We start from the raw sequence: 23,344 nt of genomic DNA, 5'->3' as shown, positions 1-23,344 counted from the left end.
TGTCAGGGTGAAAGGGAAGGCTGGTAGGTTTAGGGAATGCTGAATGACTAAAGAAATTGAGGGTTTGGTTAAGAAAAAAAAGGAAGCTTATGTCGGGTATAGACAGGATAGATCAAGTGAATCCTTAGAAGAGAATAAAGAAAGTATACTTAAGAGGGAAATCAGGAGGACAAAACGGGGACATGAGGTAGCTTTGGCAAATAGAATTAAGGAGAATCCAAAGGGTTTTTGCAAATATATTAAGGACAAAAGGTTAACTAGGGACAGAATAGGGCCCCTCAAAGATCAGCAAGGTGGCCTTTGTGTGGAGCCACAAAAAATGGGGGAGATACTAAATGAATATTTTGCATCAGTATTTACTGTGGAAAAGGATATGGAAGATATAGACTATAGGGAAATAGATGGTGACATCTTGCAAAATGTCCAGATTACAGAGGAGGAAGTGCTGGATGTCTTGAAACGGGTAAAGGTGGACAAATCCCCAGGACCTGATCAGGTGTACCTCAGAACTCTGTGGGAACCTAGAGAAGTGATTGCCGGACCTCTTGCTAAGATATTTGTATCATCGATAGTCACAGGTGAGGTGCCGGAAAACTGGAGGTTGGCAAACGTGGTGCCACTGTTTAAGAAGGGCGGTAAAGACAAGCTAGGGAACTATAGACCAGTGACCCTGACCTCAGTGGTGGGCAAGTTGTTAGAGGGAATCCTGAGGGACAGGATGTACGTGTATTTGGAAAGGCAAGGACTGATTCGAGATAGTCAACATGGCTTTGTGCATGGGAAATCATGTCTCACAAACTTGATTGAGTTTTTTGAAGAAGTAACAGAGAAGATTGATGAGGGCAGAGCAGTAGACGTGATCTATATGGACTTCGGTAAGGCGTTCGACAAGGTTCCCCATGGGAGACTGATTAGCAAGGTTAGATCTCATGGGAGACATGGAGAACTAGCCATTTGGAGACAGACCTGGCTCCAAGGTAGTGGTGGTGAAGGGTTGTTTTTCAGACTGGAGGCCTGTGACCAGTGGAGTGCCACAAGGATCAGTGCTGGGCCCTCTACGTTTTGTCATTTACATAAATGATTTGGATATGAGCATAAGAGGTACAGTTAGTAAGTTTGCAGATGACACCAAAATTTGTAGTGGGCTGTAGTGGACAGCAAAGAGAGTTACCTCCGATTACAACAGGATCTGGACCAGATGGGCCAATGGGCTGAGAAGTGGCAGATGGACTTTAATTCAGATAAATGTAAGATGCTGCACTTTGGGAAAGCAGATCTTAGCAGGATTTATACACTTAATGGTAAGGTCCTCGGAAGTGTTGCTGAACAAAGAGACCTTAGAGTGCAGGTTCATAGCTCTTTGAAAGTAGAGTCGCAGGTAGATAGGATAGTGAAGAAAGCGTTTGGTATGCTTTCCTTTATTGGTCAGAGTATTGAGTACAGGAGTTGGGCGGTCATGTTGTGGCTGTACAGGACATTGGTTAGGCCACTGTTGGAATATTGCATGCAGTTCTGGTCTCCTTCCTATCGGAAAGATGTTGTGAAACTCGAAAGGGTTCAGAAAAGATTTACAAGGATGTTGCCAGGGTTGGAGGATCTGAGCTACGTGGAGAGGCTGGACAGACTGGAGCTGTTTTCCCTGGAGCGTCAGAGACTGAGGGGTGACCTTATAGAGGTTTACAAAATTATGAGGGGCATGAATAGGATAAATAGACAAAGTCCACATAAATTTTCCTGTTTACTGAGAAGCCTATTAAAGGAAGGATCTCTGCACCCTCTTGGAAAAATAAATAACCTGGAATTGACAGGACAAACTATATTTTTTCAGATTCACCATAGTCGGGGAGTCCAGAACTAGAAGGCATAGGTTTAGGGTGAGAGGGGAAAGATATAAAAGAGACCTAAGGGGCAACTTTTTCACACAGAGGGTGATACGTATATGGAATGAGCTGCTAGAGGATGTGGTGGAGGCTGGTACAATTGCAACATTTAAGAGGCATTTGGATGGGTATATGAATAGGAAGAGTTTGGAGGGTGATGGGCCGGGCGCTGGCAGGTGGGACTAGATTGGGTTGGGATATCTGGTTGGCATGGACGGTTTGGACTGAAGCGTCTGTTTCCATGCTGTACATCTCTATGTCTCTAAATAGATATGAGGAATGTTGGATAAGCCATTATCCTATTGATTGGCAATACAGGCTTGAGGGACCAAATGGCGTAATACTTTTCCTATTTCTTGTGGATGTAATCCTTACAAATTTGTCAATTTTAGTTTTGCCTCAGACCAAGATGAGTCCTCTTTTAAGACAACTGCTCTGCATTTGTGTCAAAGATAGCTGATCTGCTTCTGATTGATGAAAATACCTACTTAAAATCCAGTTTGAAAGAAATTTTACTATCATCTGTAGGTTAGCAAAACAAGCTTCCATTGTTTATTTTGAAAAGTTTTTCTCAATTTGAAAATAAGTCAATTTTTAGTGGTCCTTTATCATTTTTCTCTTGGCTTCCTTTGTGTATTCTTGAGAATTAACATGCATATTTGATGGGAGACCTTGATAACCTGTTGGGTTATCTGCCAACAGCCTCGAGGTTTCTTCCACATCCCTGCACATTTTTCTTAATGAGACCTTGGTCTTGGCTAAGATTCGAATTTAGGTTTCTTCCTAAAATTGTAATCTGAATAAAGCTTAACACTTTAATTGCTGTATTAATTTGGTGATTTCCTTTGCAAGACATCGAAGACTTTTTTTGTATGCTGGAAATGATTAGGAGCTGGAATACTCTGCCTGAGAGTGTGATGTGGGTATGTTCAATCATGGCTTTCAAAAGAAAACTAGACAAAGAATTTACAGAGCTTGGGGAAAAGACAGGAAAGTGGGTTGAGCGGATTTACTCTTGTAGAGGGCCAACTATCTGTAGGTAGATAATTGATAATTAGTGACTTGCTAACACAATCGCACAAAAAAATAAACATTTTGAAATTGGATATTCCCTTTGTTTTAGTTTGCATTAATGAAGAAGAATGAACAAGTCCTGGTTGTTTGATCTCCATTTTTCTTCATTGGTTCAGTTAATGAAGGCATTTTGAGAATTTTTTTTAAAATTAGTACTCTAGGACAAATGTAATGCACATCTATTGCCATCAATTCAAGAGAGATTTGCTTACGCATATGGAAAAAATTGTGTGTACATTAACGTTGTATCAAAGGTTACATTATCCTATGATACACAGGAGACCATTTTATAAGTGAACTGCTTTTGTAGGCCCAGAAGTGCATAGTAGTGTTAAAACATTGAAAAAAGGTTCAGATATGGGTTATTTACAAGTGATTTGTATTTGATCCTACCCTAAGGTCTTTATGTTCTGATGTTACATTGTCTTTCCTTTGAAAGCTTAGCTTATTTAAGAAAATGTCTTATAGATGACAGCATGATGTTTACCTTCCAATGAATGTAACTTAAGACTCCCACTGGAACCTTTTCAGTTAAATATGTTTCCTTACAATGCTTCTTAAATAGACCATTTTACATAAAGCTCTCCATTTTCTCTCACTAATTTTCATGTGCCTTTTTTCCCAACCTTTTCTAAAATACATGCTGTGTTTTCCATCTGATAACACATAAGGACCTTTAAATATTATTGGCTGAGACTGCAGGAGACTTCACAATTAAGCTTGATTTTGTTTCTTCATGCAGTGTCCACATAAATTTTCCTGTTTACTGAGAAGCCTATTAAAGGAAGGATCTCTGCACCCTCTTGGAAAAATAAATAACCTGGAATTGACAGGACAAACTATATTTTTTCAGATTCACCATAGTTGGATTGCCATAATAGGAGGAGAAACTGCAATTGGAAATGTTTAACTTTCTGAAAATTACTGTTGCCTTCTCACCAGTTTGCATCAATGTTGGCATGAGCACACCTTAAGTCAGTGCATTTTGATGATTAGCTTTACACTTTTTGTCCCTCATTCTAGATTGAAGCTTTCCAACATATGCAACATTTTGTCCAGAACATGCAACAACAAGCTCAGCATGCTATAGCTGCAGAAGATCAGCAGCACAAACAGGAGCTGCACAAACTCATGGCACGGTCAGGAATCCATTATCTTCTAATTCATTGGTTATTGCTGTTTTCTTTTATTGTTAATATATGCAATAGGTTTATACAATACGGATCTCGCTACAGCTAGCAAATGTAGACTGGTAAGTTTATTTCCACTTATATTTTATACACTTCCTGTCAGGAGTCAATGGCATTGTGCTAAACTTCATTTTGTGAGTAGCAACTAAGCCTTTAAGCACATTTCAGCTTATATACACCAGTTTGTTTTGTTTTTTTTAGTTATTCATGGAATGTGGGTGTTGCTGGCTGGACAAGCATTTATTGCCCATTTCTAGATGCCCTGGAGGTGCTGATGAGCTGTCTTATTGAGCCACTGCAGACCATTTGGTTTAAGTAGATCGTTAGTGAAAATCCAGTGACAATGAAGAAACAGTGATGAATTTTGAAGTCAGGAGAGGGAGTAACTTGGATGGAACTTGCAGATGGTGGTCGTTCAAAGTATCTGTTGGCCTAGTCCATCTTGATGGTAGGAGTCATGGATTTGGAAGATGCTGTCTCAGGAGCTTTGGTGAATTTCTATTGTGCATCTTGTAGATGGTATAACACCGCTGCTACTGTGTGTTGATGATGGATGGAGTGAATGTTTTGGGATGTGATGTCAGGAAAGTGAGTATTCCATTGCACTTTCAACTGTGCCTTATAGATGGTAAACATGCTTTAAGAAGTCAAGAGGTGAATTTTTCTGCGGGATTCCTAGCTTTCTGACTTGTTCTTATGATCATAGTATTTATATGGCTGGTCCAGTTCAGATTCTAGTCAATGGTAACCCCTGAGAATTTGTTGATGCAGAATTCAGCGATTGTAAAGCCATTGAATGTTGAATCCCAATGGTTCAAATGTGTCTTATTAGGAATTTTGATCTTATTTATTATTATTGTAATGTATACTGAGATCTAGTGAAAAGTATTGTTTTGGGTCCTAGCCAGACAAACCATTTCTTCCTCAATACATCAAGGTAAAAGAAGAGAATGCAGAACATAGTGTTACAGTTACAGAGAAGGAACAGAGAAAGATCAACTCCAAAAATGAGAGATCCGTTCATAAATCTGATCATTGATTTTGAAGCTGTTCTGAAATCTGTTTATACGTGTTTTCAAACTTTTGTTTCTTCTGCCAAATGGAAGAGGGTGGGCGAGAGTCTAACCAGGGTAGGAGGGATCTCTGATTGTCATAGAATCTCAGCAGTGTGGAAACAGGCCATTAGGCTCACCACGTTCACTTCAACTCTCTGAACAGTATCACACCCAGACCCATCCTCCTACCCTATTACTCTACATTTATTCCTGACTAATGCACCAACCCTAAACATCCCTAGGCACTGGGCAATTTAGCATGGCCAATTCACCTAACCTGCACGTTTGGATTGTGAGAGGAAACTGGGGCACCCAGAGAAAACACAGACACGAGGAGAATGTGCAAATTCCGCACAGACAGTCTCCTGAAGCTGAAATTGTACTCTGGTCCCTAGCACTGTGAGGCAGCAGTGCTAACCACTGAGCCACCGTGCCGCCCATATATTGGCCTTTTTCCAGAGAGAGCGAGAAGGGTAGATGGTGTCACTGAAAGGAAGGCTACTTTTCATGCTGGACAGGACTGCATTCACAACACTGTATAATGTTTTGCGGTCTTGGGCTAGATCAATTACCATATTAACCTGTAATTCATCGGAATAGTATAGGATAGGAAATAGTTATTGCCTATGGCATCAATGTTACTTGTCAGTCCCAACCCAACCCTGAATATTTTCCATGTTTTGCTGCACTTGGACATGGTGAGCCTTGGGGTCTATGGATTCTAACATCTATCTTACTGTGTTACCTTTTGTTATCATTGGCTTTTGTGAAAGTGGAATCGTTGGCAAATTAACAAAATAATTAAGTCACTGGGAAGTGAACTTGTGATTATGTGCACATGGTTCATGATGAATAAATACATAAATCAAAACTGAAATTGCATTTGCAAATACAAGCTAACACAGTAAATGTATGTAACTTGCTATTGGCTACAATGTCTCTTTATCGCTACCACCTCATTAGCACCAAAACCCATGATACTAAGTAGTACAGCTCACAAATTCTCAGTATCAATTCCCAAGTTGTGCTTTATAATTGATCTTTTCTAGTGCAGTATTTGGAAAGCATATTTCGCCAAAGCTGGAAACTAGGAAAGGGACAAACTAGTCAAACCTCAGTGTGATCATTTTCCAGTAACTTGTGCTGTATGTTGAACATGGGGCAGAAATGATATCAGCGCTGAAAATGTGTTGCTGGAAAAGCGCAGCAGGTCAGGCAGCATCCAAGGAACAGGAGATTCGACGTTTCGGGCATAAGCCCTTTTCGACCCTCATGGGTAAGGCCAGAGGGGAATCTGTACCCATATAGCTTATGCCCGAAACGTCGAAAAGGGCTTATGCCCGAAACGTCGAATCTCCTGTTCCTTGGATGCTGCCTGACCTGCTGCGCTTTTCCAGCAACACATTTTCAGCTCTGATCTCCAGCATCTGCAGACCTCACTTTCTCCTCAGAAATGATATCAGGCTAACAATCAAGTCCTGCATAATTGATTGAACAGGCCATGCCCATTATATGGGGTCTTGCATGCAAACCCCCAGTCTTTCATAGAAAGTTCCCGAAGGACAGCTAACCTCCAGAGAAATGTATCTCTGTTGTAGCTAACAATTTCAGCAATGGAGAGGCAACTGTGGATTAAGAAGAACAAACCAGGAAGCATTATATGCAAGAAATGAATGAGTTGAAAAACATAGTTTTGTAGAGTGGCATTAAATCTCAAACAACAGTTATGTAAAGAATAGTATCAACCACAGATTAGAATATCAAATTCTTTTCTCACAATTGCATGTGTGCCTTTTAATATAGAAAATGTAAACCACTAGCTTTTCAACTACAATTTTGCTACACAATATCTTTTTTAAGATTGACAAAGATCAGAATTATGTTGTAGCATTATGTTTAATTATCCCAAATATGCAGTTAAAATAGGTGTTTGCATAATGAAACATCAAGTCAAATTGCTTTCATAGTTTATAGTTTCAAACATAACAAAAATATTTTTATCACGAACAATTTAGAGTGACAACTTTGCCTTGGCTTGAGACATTTGTTCATTCATTCCTCCTTAAATAGATTTAGTTTTAAACATCAGTTTTTAACCTATAGTTTAAAAAGATGACTTTTCCGGGAGCCTTGATCGTTTACTTGCAGCCTTGTTCTTTAGACAGCCAGATGTTTCTTTGAATAAGTCTGTGACTTGAAGATTCTGGTAACTGAAATTTTTGTTTAGCTGACAAATTTTTGTTTATCTTATTTGTCTTCACAAATAAGTCCGGGCTCTGTCACTTTTTGACTTGACCCCTTAGAAATTAATTGATGAAATGTCAACCACTGCTATTTCTGTCTGCAAGTGTGTGAGGCACAAGAATTAGCAAAGAGAATGTACATACCAATTTTTCAGATACCATTAATTCTTTGTTATAAAATACTTGAGAGGTATTGGAGGAAGATTGCTGTAGTTGAGGAAGCTTTCATCATTAATTTCTCTTTTTTTCCCCCCAAGTTAGTCTGATGGGATTGTTTTTGAGGGTGGATGAAGGGACAGTGGTCAACATTTTACCTGTAATGAAATACACATTTTTTTAGTCTGTGACATGCAATTTTCTGATGGAATTCTCTACACTTTCTTGAATGAATGTGGCTGTAACAACACTGACAAAGAATCTGCTTAGTCAGCAACCTACACATCACTTAAACATTCGATGCATTTAACCACTGGTGCTCGAAAGGCAGCAGACACTGTACTATTTACAAAATGCACTGCAGCAACTCTCCAAGATTGTCAGAATCACAGGAACACAGGATTGTAAGGTTTTATTACTCCACTAAAGGAGGCCAATCAGCCCATTCTTTCTGCACTAGCTCTCCAAAAGAGCATTTTACTCAGTGCCATTTTACTGCTTAATCCCCATCACCCTGTGCATTCTTCTTTTCCAAAGACCACGGTCTCAGTTCCTTTTGAATGCTTTGATTGAACCTGACTCCACCGTAATCTCATACAGTGCATTCCAGACCTTAAGCACTAACTGGTTGAAAAACATTTTGCTTCTTTAGCCAATTATTTTAAATCTGTGCCTTTTTGTTCTCAATCCCTTTAAGGGTGGGTGCAGTTTCTCTCTCCCTAATTTGTTCAGACTCTTCATGATTTTGAATGCTTCTATCAAACTGCTTCTTAACCTTCTTTTTCTCCAAGTTAGAAATGTCTAACTACTGCAATCTATCTTCAAAACAGAAGTTCCTCATCCTACACAGCACATTTCAAATCTGTGACCTTTACCACTTAGAAGGATGTGACATGGGAACACCACAGCCTACAAGTTCCCTTCCAAATCTCTCACCATCCTGATTTGGAAATACATTGCTGCACCAATGGCATCAGTAAATCTAAATCCTGGAACACTGACCATGGCAGCACTGTGAATTTACCCGCACCATATGAACTGCACTGGTTCAAAAAGGCAATTTACTGCTATCAACTCTAGTAAGGGCGGACATCACCAATGATGCTAGCATTCCATGAACTAAAAAGAAAGATTGAAATTTCACATGTTCTTGATACCAGTGGTGTCTCATTCAATTGATTCTGGGAGCTACTGGATACCTGGCAGAGCTATTCACTTTAAATTCAACAAAGAATAGAAATTGTAGCAACTATAATTTCATTTTCAGATGTCAGGCTGGCCATATTTATTTATCCATTCATCTACCTTTCCCATTAAAAGTTTTACATCTGTATGTTCATAGAGCAAAGTACCCAATGGGAAGAATCTTCCCTTCTCTGGAGTGGCTTGGGCAGTGGCAAGAAGGTAATGTAAGTGCAGAGAGAATAGAAAAAACTTGACACTGAGAAATAAAGTTCCCTAAGCTTTAAACGGTGACTTCATATTCTTGTTCTTGAACAACAACTACTTTATTTCTATGTATTTTCTTGTCATTAATACTCCACTTTACCGTATTTCTATGCGACCTCCAAATCTCATGGATGTAGGTTTGCCCCCGAGCTGAAGGTTCATTTACAGATGTTTTATCACCATACCAAGTAACTTCTTCAGTGAGCCTCCAGACAAAGCACTGCTGATGTTTCAGGTTTTCTATTTTTATGTTTGGGTTTCCTTGAGTTGGTGATGTTATTTCCTATGGTGACATCATTTCCTGTTCTTTTTCTCGGGGGGTGGTAGATGGGGTCCAAGTCAATGCATTTGTAGATAGCGTTTCGGTTGGAATCCCATGCTTCCAGGAATTCTTATACGTGTCTCTGTTTGGCTTGTCTTAGGCTGGATGTTTTGTCCCACTCGAAGTGGTGTCCTTCCTTATCTGTATGTAAGAATACTAGTGAGAGAGAGTCATGTCGTTTTGTGGCTAGTTGATGTTCCTGTATCCTGGTGGCTAATGTTCTGCTTGTTTGTCCAATGTAGTGTTTGTTACAGTTCTTGCAAGGTATTTTGTAAATGACATTAGTTTTGCTTGTTGTCTGTATAGGGTCTTTCAAATTCATTTGTTTTAGTGTGTTGGTAGGTTTGAGAGCTACCATGATGCCAAGGGTCTGAGTAGTCTGGCAGTCATTTCCGAGATGTCTTTAATGTAAGGGAGAGTGGCTAAGCTTTCTGGATGCATCTTGTCTGTTTGTTTGGGTTTGTTGCTGAGAAATCGGTGGATTGTGTTCATTGGGTACTCCTTCTTTTTGAATATGCTGTATAGGTGATTTTCTTCTGCTCTGCGTAGTTCCTCTGTGCTGCAGTGTGTGGTGGCTCATTGAAATAATGTTCTGATGCAGGTTAGTTTGTGGATGTTGGGATGGTTGTTTCTAAGTTCAATATGTGTTGTTTTCCAGTAGATGCTACATTGGACAATCAGGCAGAAAACTAGCCACCAGGATACATGATAGCATACCTATAGCATGTAACAGAGAGAAAGTGAGGACTGCAGATGCTGGAGAAATCACAGTCGAAAGTGTGGCCCTGGAAAAGTCCAGCAGGTCAGCAGCATCCACTGAGCAAGAGAGTCCACATTTCAGGCCTTCCTGATAAAGGGCTTATACCCAAAAGGTCAACTCTTCTACTCCTCGGATGCTGCCTGACCTGCTATGCTTTTCCAGCACCACAGTTTTCAACACTGCATGTAGCATTTGTGGCAAACATGCTGAATGTGCTTCAACCAAACTGCCATGGCTGAAATTCAAAGGACAATAGTCCTCAACAGGATCAAGGAGGACCACAATCAGTCAAGGAGCTTGTCTGATTTCAGTCAGACACTTGGACCAATCAAATTCTGAGAATCTGTATCTTTCAGATCAAGTGCAACCAGTTCATGAATTACAGGCATATCAGGTGGGCCATGGTCAGTATTGGGGCTTGCACAGTGTTGGTCAAGGGGCTTATCAGTTGCAGGTCCATGGAGTGCAGGGGAAAGTGGTTAACTCAAGTCTGCAGGTTCAGTTCATTGGGTCACTGAAGGAATGATTAGTGTGAAACAGATAGAAAGATGGGACCTCAAATTATAGGAGGGAATGGAAACCAACAGAAGCCCTTAGAGTAAAGAGACAATGGTTCTGGTGAAGGTGGTAACAGCAATGTTGACCAGACCTCTTTAAGTGAGTTTTCAATATCTGGATTGTTCTGAGTCTTGCAATGTGGCCCACAAAGGGTATGTGGCATGCTGTGCCCTTCACGACTGGAACCAACAAAGGGGTTGATGTCCTGGATGCAGAAACACTGAGTAATTAACGCCAATCTTCTGAAGTCAAAGATAAGTAATGTGCAAGGCAGCCAGACAGAGCAATGTATCATCAAGCCCAAGAAGGCTCGGCTTCATGATGAATGAACTCATTTTGGACGTTTTAACTGTTTATTGCTTTGTTAGTTATCTGGCATGCAGACCCAACTTAGTGCAACGGCCATGTGGGCCTTGTTATTAATGCTGTCATTGAGATTTTCTGTTGCTGAATAAAGTATTACCCATCTGATATCTTTGGGTGATCCCACTTTCAGCTATTTACACATCATATGTCCTAATGACTGTGAAGAAAAATGCACCAGTCAGTGACACAGTGTACTAACATTGCAATGTGCTGAGGTTAGGTAGTTCTAGATATTTCATTAGCAGTCAGCCAAATGCTGTACAGTGAAATCTGTCATGACAGGCAGCGGATTGAGAGGAATCCTGAGGCATTTCCTTTTGACGTTACCAGCCATCAGCATTTCAGATTGTGCATAGACTGCCCTCAAATGCTGGAACATCCTGTAGGAAAGCATTGAACCTGCAGGAGGCAGCGTTTTGTGCAGCTTTACTCGGTTGGCCAGTGCACTGTGAAGGTGAATGGACTTGTGTGCTGCCTATTATGCATCTGGTCTTGAGCAGTAGAGTGCTCCCTTGAGCTGCTGGGTGGAATGAACCTTTCTCATTAAAGATGTGGGTATACTGTGATTTCATGGTCTGACTCTCAAGGTAGGTGTAGGTATGGAATGAAGTGTGCCATGTCCTAACCCAATCCCTGCACATTGCCTCAGTGTTGTCTGCTGTCATCAAGGTCACAATTTAAGGGTCTGGGACATCTAAGGCTATCTGCAATCAAGGGTCAATTGCTCAAGAGGGATCAACAATTCCGGTCACAACAACTTCTTTCATCCTTTTGATGTCAAAGAGTCTGCTCATCTCTCACATGGCTATGACTTAACCATGTCCAAAGCGGCAGCAACATAAGACCAGACATTTTAAGAGTGCAAGTGAAGATATATTTACAAAATTACAAGATTATTTGAAACTTTATCTTGCCTGAGCCGCTTATGTACCCTCAATAAGTTTCTTTCTTCCCCTACTTCCTACTATGGCTGAGTTCAGTCCTGATTTTCACAGCCAAGGTGGAGAGTGTTCTGTGGTTGGCCCTGTTAGCCTAAAAGACTTTACTGATCATCTTCTGGGGTATTTGGGCCTAGAGAGCCCAGGTCTCCTTTGAGGGTCCTGCCCAAATACAGATTTGCCTTCCTCAGCTGGAAATCCTGAAGGTTTTGGTATCGTAAGCATTGGCAAGTGAGGGTCTGGACACCTTGATTTTTCTGGGGGCGTGTAGCTAATGTGGGTGTGTGTTTGGCTCCCCTCTTTATGGATGCATGCTGGCAGCACCCTGACTTTCTGAAGGGCAGAAGCACCTGGAATGAGGTTAAAGTTCCCTATGCCCCTCTCACCTTGCTGTTGATTCTGAGCATCAATGCCTACACAGCTTTGTGCACATTTCCAGCAGATGTTGTGTGTACTGGAACTGAATCTCCGTGGCAAACACCTATCCATGGAGGCAACCAGATATGTGCATGGTAGAGCCATTACAGAATGTCATGCGTGTTTGTGCATAAATGTATAAAATACAAAAATGTAAATCCTTCAAGTTGACATTTGAAGCCTCTTCTAAATCTAACCGAGGCTAACAATGAGGGAAAGCAATATTTTTGGGGTCGCCATGTTTTAGAAAAGCCATTAGCAAAAGTCCGGTCTACCCAATCAGTTGAGCATGGAAGAACCCATGGCAGCATTACTTTAAAGAAGGACAGAAATGCTCCTGGATGACTGTCATCCAGCACAACCAATGGAGAATAACATTATTCGAGCTGAATATGGGAATTTACAAATTGTCTACTATGGTTCTGTATTAAATGACAAATTTCCTTTTAAAATAAATAAATTGGGTGTGAAATATATAGTGCTGTCTTGACTACACTAAAGGCTTTAGGTAAAGGCATGTTTTGGTGACCGTTCAGTTCCCTGCCATTTACTACTCATGATCCAATGTAAACTGTAGATATAGTGTTTAATTCTCTGCATTGATTATAATAAACAAACTATGTTGAAAGTAGATACAAAGTTGTGTTAAATATTTTAGCCAGACCACTATATAGTGAGCAGAGAGGATTAATCTTTGGTGAGGGTACAAACAATTTCAGCTCTGATATCCTTCAGAGTTTTCCTGATAAAAACTGGGCTTAGCCTGTCGAAAGAGTATGAACATTATCCACAGACTTTAGGAAAGGGTTAAGGAATCAAGAATGAGGGGAAAAAAAACACAGGAAAATATATAACTCACATCTTTGCTTGCCAAGTCCCATGAACTAATAGCATTGTGTTTGTTGAAATTGTCAAAGCTTCCCCAAGGATACTGTAATTTCACCTGAGAATTACCTTGTACTTTTGTATTCTTTACCATAAAGACCAAAATACCTTTTACATCATAATGCATAAAACACTTGTCTTTTCACATTTATTGGCAAACAGAACTAATCTTTTTATACTCAGACACTGGCTGTGGGTGTTGATGAGTCAGACCTAATTGTCCTGGGGAAATTGATGTATGCTGCCTTCATAAACCATTGTATTCCTTCAGGTTGCAGCTATGTCACATGTATCCCATCATTGCAAACAACGCAGCCTCAGCTCATTGTGAAATAATTGAGATTATAACTTTTCAGTATTATCTTAGTAAGATGTTGCTGAAGCTATATGCCTTAATGCAAATACACTTAACCAAAATCTAAGAGGCATTCTAAACACACAAGTTTATGATCATAATTCAGGATTCAGCTTCATTTTTACTATTCTTCTATCTTGATCATTGTTGTGCTTTTTTAAAATAAGTTATTAGGATACACATAATTTTACTTTGAATACATTTTAATTTTGCTTTGCTGCATGGAAATAGACTTTCAAATGCTTGCACTTACAACATACACATTGTTCTTCTCTGTTTGAATAATCACTATCTTCACTGTCTGCTATTTAAACTCTATATCCATTGATACTTTTAACTAACTCACTCATGAAAGCTCCAGTTGTCCTAACATTCAACAGCTTTGGGAGGGAGGGAGCGCTAAATTGTTACTAACCTTGTGTATAATGTCATTCTCTTCTGAACAGTCTATCACTAATTTTAAGATCATATCCCTGTGTTCTTGATTTTTCCCAGCAGAGGGAATTTCTTCTCTATACCCACTCTGTTAAATTCTTTAAAATAATTAAAACATGATGTAACAATCTGATACTGTAAATTAACCCTATTACAACTGAACTTAGTAAACTGCAATGAATAAATGGTTAACGTAATGTTCCAGTAGCTGATCAGAAGCAGGATTAATGGCTCATACAGAAGGACTCCACTTCTTTCAAATGCAGCATATCATCCATATTGCTTTGAAATGACCACTAAGTGATGGTGAAATTCATGAGTGGGGCTTGAATCCACAGCTTTCTAAACAATGAGTGTTACAAAACAAAAAGTCAAGTTGACATTAAGAATTGGAATATGATGCATAGTAAAGATTACAGTAATCATGGTCTAGTTTTCCAATTTCTAGTTTTGAAGATCCTAGGGTCAGCATTGTCATAAAACCTAACTCATCTAGCCACAAAACTATTGTAACTACAAAAACAGGTCAAATGTTGGGAATTCTGTAGCAAGCAACTCACCACTTGTCCACTGTTGATGACGAATAAGTCAAGAGTGTCGTGGAATACTCTCATTTTCCAAACCTGCAACCTCAACCAACCAGAAGAACATGGGCAGCAGACAAATGTGAACACTGCCACCTGCAACTTGCCCTCCACACTTCACATCACCTTGACTAAAGAGCTGTATCACTGAGTCCATCTCCTCGAATCCTATTGCAAACAGCGCTGTGAATGTCCTTACACCAAATGGACTGCAGCATTCAATAAGTGCTTTCTAACACCTTGCAGGTGCAATTATGTTTGGGAAATAAATATTGATTTCACTGCAATGTCCATGCCCATGAACAAATACGGAGGAGGAAGAAACTAATGTAATATTTGTCAAGATAAAATTTGTAAATGCTAAAAATCTGAAAATGAAACAGAATATGCTGGAAATACTCAACAGATCTAGCATGACCTGTGGTGAGAGCAGAATTAACATTTCACATGTGTGACCTTTCATAAGAATTGGGAAAAGTTAGAAATGCAGTTGATTTTGAGGAAGTGAAGAGGGGAGACATGTGTTGGGTGTGGGGAAACGTGACGATTATCAGAAAGAAAGGCCTGTGATAAAGTGGCAAGAGGATTTGATGGAGTAATGCCAAAGAAAGTGGAATGGGACGAGTAGACTAACAACAGAATTGTCTATGGTGTAAACAGCCAGATCCTGAATGGCTGTAATCTGAAAAGAAAGAGAAAACAATTGAATAAAACCAACAAAGAAGCTAAACATGTGGGGACGAAAATTACAATTTAAAATTGCTGGAGCCTGGTAAGAAGTATGAGTAAATCTCTATTTCCCAATAAATTGTGTTTGGGACCTTTTGCTGTGAGAAAGGAGACAATAAGGTGGCGAGTACTGAATTTCATCAGCTTGCAATGATAACTTATTGCAGGAAAAAGTGATCTGTTTTGGGTGTGTATTCTTTTGTAGAACTAAAAAAATAACTTGTTTCACCCTCCAAGGATACACATGACCTTCAAATGTTTCTTAGCATTTTGTTTGTATTTCAGATTTCCAGCAATTGATTTTTGTACTGAGAGTGAGAAAGGTTGTAAATAATTTTAACATTACAAAAAAGAGCATCAGTGCCACTGGATACATTCCCAAATTCATTAGGGCTTCAGTTAAAATAAAGGAGATCTGGCTGTGCTCACGGATTTGACTGACAGGTGATGCACATTAACAGAAATTAACCTTTAATAATCATTTCTAAGAGAGAAACATGTGGATCTAGGAATACTGTTCTTGGTATATTTATGTAAATATTCCTCACAGTAACAGACTGTTCTCTTCATTGCACTTCCTTTTTGGATCCACTTCAAGAAATCGTGAATCTGAGCTAGTGGAAACAGACCAAGTAAAAGTTCATTATCATTAAATTATACCTGTACTTTCCCAACTAATTTTCTAATATATAAATTACATTTAACTAACCGCTGAAAATTTATCCTTTGTCATTTCATGTGGACCATTTCCAGCTACAGCTGTTTAATGAGTGTTATTTTCTATTGGATCATCTATGAAGACTGTTTCAGAATTTCTGTTGCCCAGTGTAATTGATACAAAGATGGAGACTGAATTGTTTTGAAATTTTAGCCTCAATTTTCAAAGATATAGCCTAGTCTCTTAACTACCAACGCAAAGCTCAAAATGATATTGTCATTTTAGTATTGTAGTATGTTTATTAATTATCTGTTGCCTTCAAATCATTTTACTTTGGTTTTTACTGAAGATTGTGACTTGTGTTAGAGTGCAATCTTGTTAGCAAATCTAGTTTGAAAGTCCTTGTCTAAATGGCTTTTCCTATGTGGTAACTAGTGTCAGCAGTGCACTTACAGCTAATCATGATTCTCTCCTCACCAGACCTTGATGTCTTATTGTATTTGTGATCATTATATTTGTTTTATAATGAGAATTCCATCTTCTTCCTTTTATCTGTATCCTGGACGCAGTGGGGACCACTGTAAACACCCCTGCCCTCACCCTTTTCTCCTCCCCTGCCCCCGTTCAGCTGAGATCAATCAATATAACACTTAAATCTGGCAACCTTCCTGGTCAGCATAGATCAGTGATGCACTTGCTGCTATAATCATCTGCTGAGCTATCGGAAGGAATACTGTGCAAACCTTTTTAGCTCCAGCTGAGGACAGTCAATAAATTCAAAGTAATGATTACAAGGTTATTTCAGGGTACAGTTGGAATATGCCCTTATCCGTAAACTTGAGCTCATGTATTTGTTGCCTGTCTCCTAGGTGGCGAAGGTTGTGAATTTTCAGGGTGCTGTCTAAAGAGCTTCAGTGATTTCTGCAGTACATCTTTAGATGATACACACTACTAGTTGTGTGTAATGGTGGTGATGGGAATCGAAATTTGTGGATGTGGTGCCATTCAAGTGAGTTACTTTGTCCTGGATGGTGTCAAGCTCCTTGAGTGTTGTTGGAGCCAGGCAAGTGGAGAATATTGCATGGCACAGCTGGTTTATGTCTTATAGCCAGTGGACATGCTTTGGGGGTCAAAAGGTTAGTTTCTTGCTGCAGGATTCCTAGTCTGTGACCTGCTCTTGTTACCATAGCATTCATATGGCTACTCCAGATCAGTTTCTGGTCAGTGGTAGCCCCCAGGGTGTTGATAGTAGGGGAATTGTTATGGCATGAGGGCAAACCCCTCTTAACTAAATTAAACACCAAAAAAAGCTTACCTCGCCTCATAATTGTTAAAATATGAATGACAGACAACTCCCAAATTCGACTATTTAAAGAAAAACTATCAATTTATTCTTTAACTCCAGAAGTGAACATTAAACAACAACTATTCACAACCCAAAGCCCCCCTTTCTCTTAAATGCTTATTAACAGCCTCTAACTCTATAACAATATGCTGTTCTCATAAAACACTTATTAAAATTACATTAACAATTTCTAAACCATACACTGGCTGTCATCTTCGGTGCCTTTCTTCTGGCTGAAGATCTCTCTGGATTGTCATCTTTCCTTTTACTGCGAATATGTTTCATATGAAACGGTACCCTTGATAGAGAGTGTTCCTAATTTCTTGGATCTGTCTTGATGGCAGTTGCTATATCTGCAATTTTCAAAATGCCTGCCTTTTATATATCCCCAACATCCGATTGTCTCATTGGTTCGACAGTGCCAAAACTATAAATTCAAACTCGATTGGATTTTAGTATCCTGGGGCATGATTTAAACTGGTTAAATTTGAATTGTTGTCAAAACAGCAATCAGCTCAGGTATCTGTTTCACCAACAAATGTTAAATATTTTCAATTTTCCAGTACACTCTGAGATTGCTATCTAGTCATGTCACAAATGCTTGTAAACTCTCAGTTCCAAACAGCATTCACTTTCTCTTAAGGTCCAGTACATGTATTTAACTTCATAACAGAATTACTTGTGATAATGATATGAAATGTCATGAGGTGATGGTTAGATTATCTCTTGGTGGAGGTGGTCATTGTCTGGAATTCTTGTGATACAAATGTTACTTGCCGCCTGTCGGCCCAAGCCTGGGCATTATTTAGGTCTTGCTATACTTAGACATGGACTACTTCGGTATCTGAAGAATAGCAAATGGTGCTGACCAGTGTGCAGTCATCAGTAAATATCTCCACTTCTGACTTTATACTGGAGGGAAGGTCATTAATGAAGCAGATGAAGATGGTGGGACCTAAGACAGTATTCTAAGGAATCCCTGCAGTGATATCCTGGATCTGCGATGACTGAGTCCAGCAGCCACAGCTATCTTCCTTTATGCTAGGCTTGGCTACAATCAGAGGAGAGTTTTCCCAAATCCCATAAACTCCAGTTTTGCTAGGGCTTCTTGATGACATACCAGGTCGAATAAATTATTGAAATCATGCGCAGTCACTCTCAAGTAATGAAGTCAGGGCTGAGTGGCCCTGGTAGAAGCCAAACTGAATGTCACTGAATAGCTAAGAAAGTGCTGCTTAATAACACTGTTGATAATCTCTACCATTGCTTTACTAATCATTCAGTATAGACTGATGGGGTAATAATTGGCAGGTTGGATTTGTCCTGGTTTTTGTGTTAAGGGGTATATCTAGGCAATTTTCACCCTACTTGGTTGATGCTAGTGTTGTAGATGCAGTAGAACAGTTTGCTTAGGGATGTAGCAAGTTCTAGAACAGTCTTCAGTACTATTTGCTGCAATCCTGTCCGAACTCGCAGCATGCAGTATCTTCAGCTGTTTCTTAATATCATGTAACCATACTGCATATGGTAACAGAAGTTAGTCAGAATTGTGAGGAGCGGCAGCTTAAGTAATCCTGAGACTTCAATGCTTGCTCATTGTGCAAGTTGGAGTGGTGGGAAAGAAAAATTAGAATGGAAGTTAGGAACATGAACCAGCGGAAACAGGGAGTTCAAGACTGAGGAAAGAGCAGAAGGAGAAGTAACCAGCTGAAGAAGTCCCAGTGGTGGAGGTGCAAGTTGCTAACTTGGACTGCCATGCTCTCTAGGTGCACAGGGGAGAAAAACAACTGAAAAGATGGTGATGGCACCAAACTAACAGCACAGGTAGAAAATGGTAGAAAATGCCACCCGATGTTGAGGATGTGCAGGTCAGAGAGGTCTGTGACAAATGATGATATTGTGAATGTTGGAATGTTAAATGGAGAAATAATCCCTATTTTATGACCAACATTACAGCTAAACAATGTTAACTGAGCCAAAACTGTAATTATGATACTGTACAGTCAATCATATTTTAAACCTTCAAAGTTGGGATTCCCAGTTCTGTAAGTTCATGTAAGGAAATGTTGATCTCCTTGCCACCAGTTCTTATTCTGAGTGGGGGGGAGGGGGGGGACAGAAACAATGAATTTCAGTTAAGCCATTTGAACTTGCTGCTGTTGTAAATATGAAATATTTGTCCGCAGATGTTTTCTGAAGCTGGGTGAATGGCAGCTAAATCTTCAGGGAATCAATGAGAGCACCATTCCCAAGGTCCTTCAGTACTACAGCGCTGCAACAGAACATGACCGAAACTGGTATAAAGTAAGCTTACTCTCGAATGTAAAGTAGTTTTTCTCTAATGTTATGGACTAAACAGGGACCCCTCAAAATATTTTAAGGTTGCCTAGCCCTTAAAGTTTTCTTATTTTCAAGGTGGATGTGCAGTGCATGTTTTATATGTGATGAGACTGGTCAAATTACTCAATGCTAAGCAAAGCACAATTTATTTGAAGACTATAATTAAATACAACCAAAACAAAGAGGAATTTAGAATAACTTAACTATTGGAAAACTTAACTGAATAATAGATACAATACCTAGTGCTAATGAACTGTTCCAATATAGTTACATCCCATAAGCACACCCCTTGGCAAAAAGACAAATTCACACACCGATTCTTCCATGCATTTCTCCAATCCAGGAGGGAGAAACATCAAGAAAATGTAGAGAGGGTAGCAGCCAAGAGTTATTCACTGAAGCTTTCAACTCTTTTGAGAACACAAGCTGTTTCTGATTAAAACGCAACCTAAAAACCAAAGAAAAACTAGAAAACCTGGTCTGAGAGAGCTGGCCACAAACAGGCTGCTTCCATTGTTCCAACTTAAAAAAATTCCAGGCCTCACAAGTTGTTTACTTAGATCGACTTCAAGTGGCCAATTCAGTACCTCTGCCTTACAACCACCTCTTCAAAAAAAAACCCAGGAGAAATAACCTTTTAAAGTGACAGCATCTTCATACTTAGCTTTATTTTGCTGCAGTGGATATAATCTTACAGGAGGCCATTCAGCTCATTATATTGATAATCCGTTCTCTGTAAGACCAATTCCACTTTCTCTCTGTAGCCCTGCAGTTTCTCCTCATCAGATAAACATCTAATTCTCCTTTGAAAACATCAATTGAATTTGTATCTTCCATACTCTACGGTGCTTACTATCCTACATTCACTGCATAAAAAATGTTTTTTCTCGTGAGATTTGAAATTTTGTACATACCTATGTATAAGTCTGCCTTTCCTTTGCCTCTGACTAAAGTAAATTAAGTATATCCACTTGAATGAAACTATAGAGAGCAGCCAGACTCTGTGGAACCTTATCAGGTAAGACTATAATCAGGAGATGAAGAGAAAATTAATTTTTGCTAAACAAACAAATGAAATTTTAATTTCTTTAGCTGCTAAAATTTGTCTAAAACTTGAAATATTCCAAATCACTTGTGTTGTATACACTTAGAACATAGAAAAATACAGCACAGAACAGGCACTTTGGCCCACGATGTTGTGCCAAGGTTTAATCCTAATGTAAATTATAGTAACTTAACCTACTCATCCCTCAACTCACTGCTATCCATGTGCATGTCTAGCAGTCGCTTAAATGTCCCCAGTGACTCTGCTTCCACCACCACAGCTGGCAACGCATTCCATGCATTCACAACTCTCTGCGTAAAGAACCTACTTCTGACGTCTCCTTCCACCCAATATCTTCAAACTATGACTCCTCATACCAGTCAGTCCTGCCCTGGGGCAACGTCTCTGGCTAATGACTCTATCTATTCGCTCATTATCTTGTATACCTCGATCAGGTTAAACTTGAGTTTCTAAGACTAAACTTTAGCCAAAATGTAGGCTAATTTATGCGTTTGAAGTTTACATTAGTGTTGTTGAGGGGTTGAAAACAAGTCCCTTCTATTATCTTGCTGTTGAAGAGTTCACAGACTGTTCCCACTAACCCTGTCCCCGTAGGTAGCATAAAAGGAGCTAAAAGATATCTTATATTTACATTTTTTATTGAAAATTATGTGAACTCTTAATCTTATGTCACGATGCAGAATTGTTTCTCTTCATTAAACCTGATACAGTGTCTAAAGTTGACTTTGAAAGTTGTAATGTCTGATTTATTTTTTGCTTTTTTTAGGGCAAAGATTCAGATATATCATTGAGAAACTGAGTCCAATCTGCCAATTTTTAGTGAATTATTTTACAACTTAATTTTCTGGCCATGGAAATGGCTACCTGCTTGGCTTTTTTTCTACTTGTACGCTTATTCTTAGTCATCTGCCTAGAGCTCTCTCTAATCTTGAATGTTCTTCACCAAATATCTTTGATTCCCTAGATGCTGCTCAATTATGTTTCTCCTCTGCACGCTCATCAACGTAAGTTGTGAGCAGGACAGTGCATCTTTTGTTCCTTAACTGGTGAAATTAGCAGGAATATAGTGCACTAAGATGGTAGCTTTGATAGTACGTGTTGATGTACAAACAAGAGAAGCTAAGTAGCTGCCTTCGTTGGTATGATATTCTACGCTTACATGAATAAATAGGTTTTCAAAGAGATGTGTTTGGTGACCAAGTGGTTAGTGGAAATGGTTTGGATTTTTTGGCCAAAGTCAGGGATCTGCTTTTACAAGAGATCAACCATCAATCTCAAGTATATATGGTATGTGAAGCCAGAAAGTGTGTTGGCTTTAAACATTAACAGGACTCCTTGATTTGGTTTTGTATGAATTAAAAACATTCATTTTTGGTGTTTTCCAAGGCATGGCATGCCTGGGCTGTGATGAATTTTGAGGCTGTCCTCCACTACAAACATCAAAATCAAGCTCGTGATGAGAAAAAGAAACTGAGACATGCCAGCGGTGCCAGTGCAAACAGCGAAGCTAGCAACAGCGAGAGTGAGGGAGACAGCAATGAAAACAGCCCTGTACCATCACCAGTGCAGAAGAAAGTAAATGAGGTAAAATATATTTTTGTATAAAAAGGACTTCATAAGAATTTCAAATTTTTCTTGTTCACAATGCACATTTCTTGGGTAGCAGAGCACTAAACCCCCCTTATGACTGTAGGTGTGATTTTAAAAAATAATTCTTGATACTCACCCAATTTAGGCAGCACCTAGGACTTTCATAGAAAGACCAGGGTTGCAGAATGGGTAGCCTGCAAGTTTCCCTCAAAGCCACTCAGCATCCTGACTGGGAAGAATATTGCCATTACTTCAAGGTCACTGGGGCAAAATCCTTGAACATCCTTCCTAAAAGCATTGAGAGTGTACCTACAGCAATTGGACTGTAGCGGTTCAAGAAGACAGCTCAGTGCTATCTTCTCAAGGGCAATTAGGGTTGGGTAATAAATGCTGGTCCAGTCAGCAATGCCCACGACACATGAATGAATGTTTAAATAATTCCAAGCAGGACCACCATTAAATCAAAGCATTTGAAACCAGCTTAAACCATGAATCTCCTCATTTTGAAGAGCAATATTTGCTGCATTGGTAAATCCACATGCTTTCCTATATCAGATATTCTCCACAAAGAGCAATTAATTGAATCAATTAACCTATTGCTGTTACTTTTGGTGGTGGTGGTTGTGGGAAGAATGATGGCAAAGATACTTGGAGAACACCCAGTGTTTCTAAATAGTGTCTAAACTGGACAGTTTGTCCTTTGAAAAGGCAGACAGGACTTTGGTTTTTGTCACGCCTCCTGTGTGACTAAACCTCTGACAATTGGATAGTTTTTAACTACAATGCTAGAGTTATATAAGGAATACTCAGTGGTCAGCCAACATCATTTTTGCGAGAAACTATTTGCATTTCAAAGTAAATTGATCATCAGAAGCTCTCATCAAGAATTCATCAACTTGCAACATTAAAATGTAGGGATACTGTCAGACATATTGCAAGTTTCCACCAT

The 23,344-nt window shown here is 39.4% G+C and overlaps 1 protein-coding gene across 7 annotated transcripts in view; it reads left to right on the top strand.

Moving 5' to 3' along the window:
* Positions 1–23,344, top strand: part of mtor (mechanistic target of rapamycin kinase) — a 474,957-nt gene that overhangs the window by 399,338 nt on the left and 52,275 nt on the right. For all 7 annotated transcript variants that reach the window (XM_060852056.1, XM_060852057.1, XM_060852054.1 and 4 more), the window contains 3 exons: positions 3,978–4,093; positions 19,586–19,703; positions 22,192–22,389. In XM_060852056.1, coding sequence (XP_060708039.1) covers positions 3,978–4,093; positions 19,586–19,703; positions 22,192–22,389 — 432 coding nt within the window. The remainder of the gene's footprint in view (positions 1–3,977; positions 4,094–19,585; positions 19,704–22,191; positions 22,390–23,344) is intronic.

The sequence above is a fragment of the Hemiscyllium ocellatum genome, chromosome 37, assembly GCF_020745735.1.
Source record: "Hemiscyllium ocellatum isolate sHemOce1 chromosome 37, sHemOce1.pat.X.cur, whole genome shotgun sequence".
Lineage (NCBI taxonomy): Eukaryota > Metazoa > Chordata > Chondrichthyes > Orectolobiformes > Hemiscylliidae > Hemiscyllium > Hemiscyllium ocellatum.
This window is presented reverse-complemented; position numbering and strand designations above follow the sequence as displayed.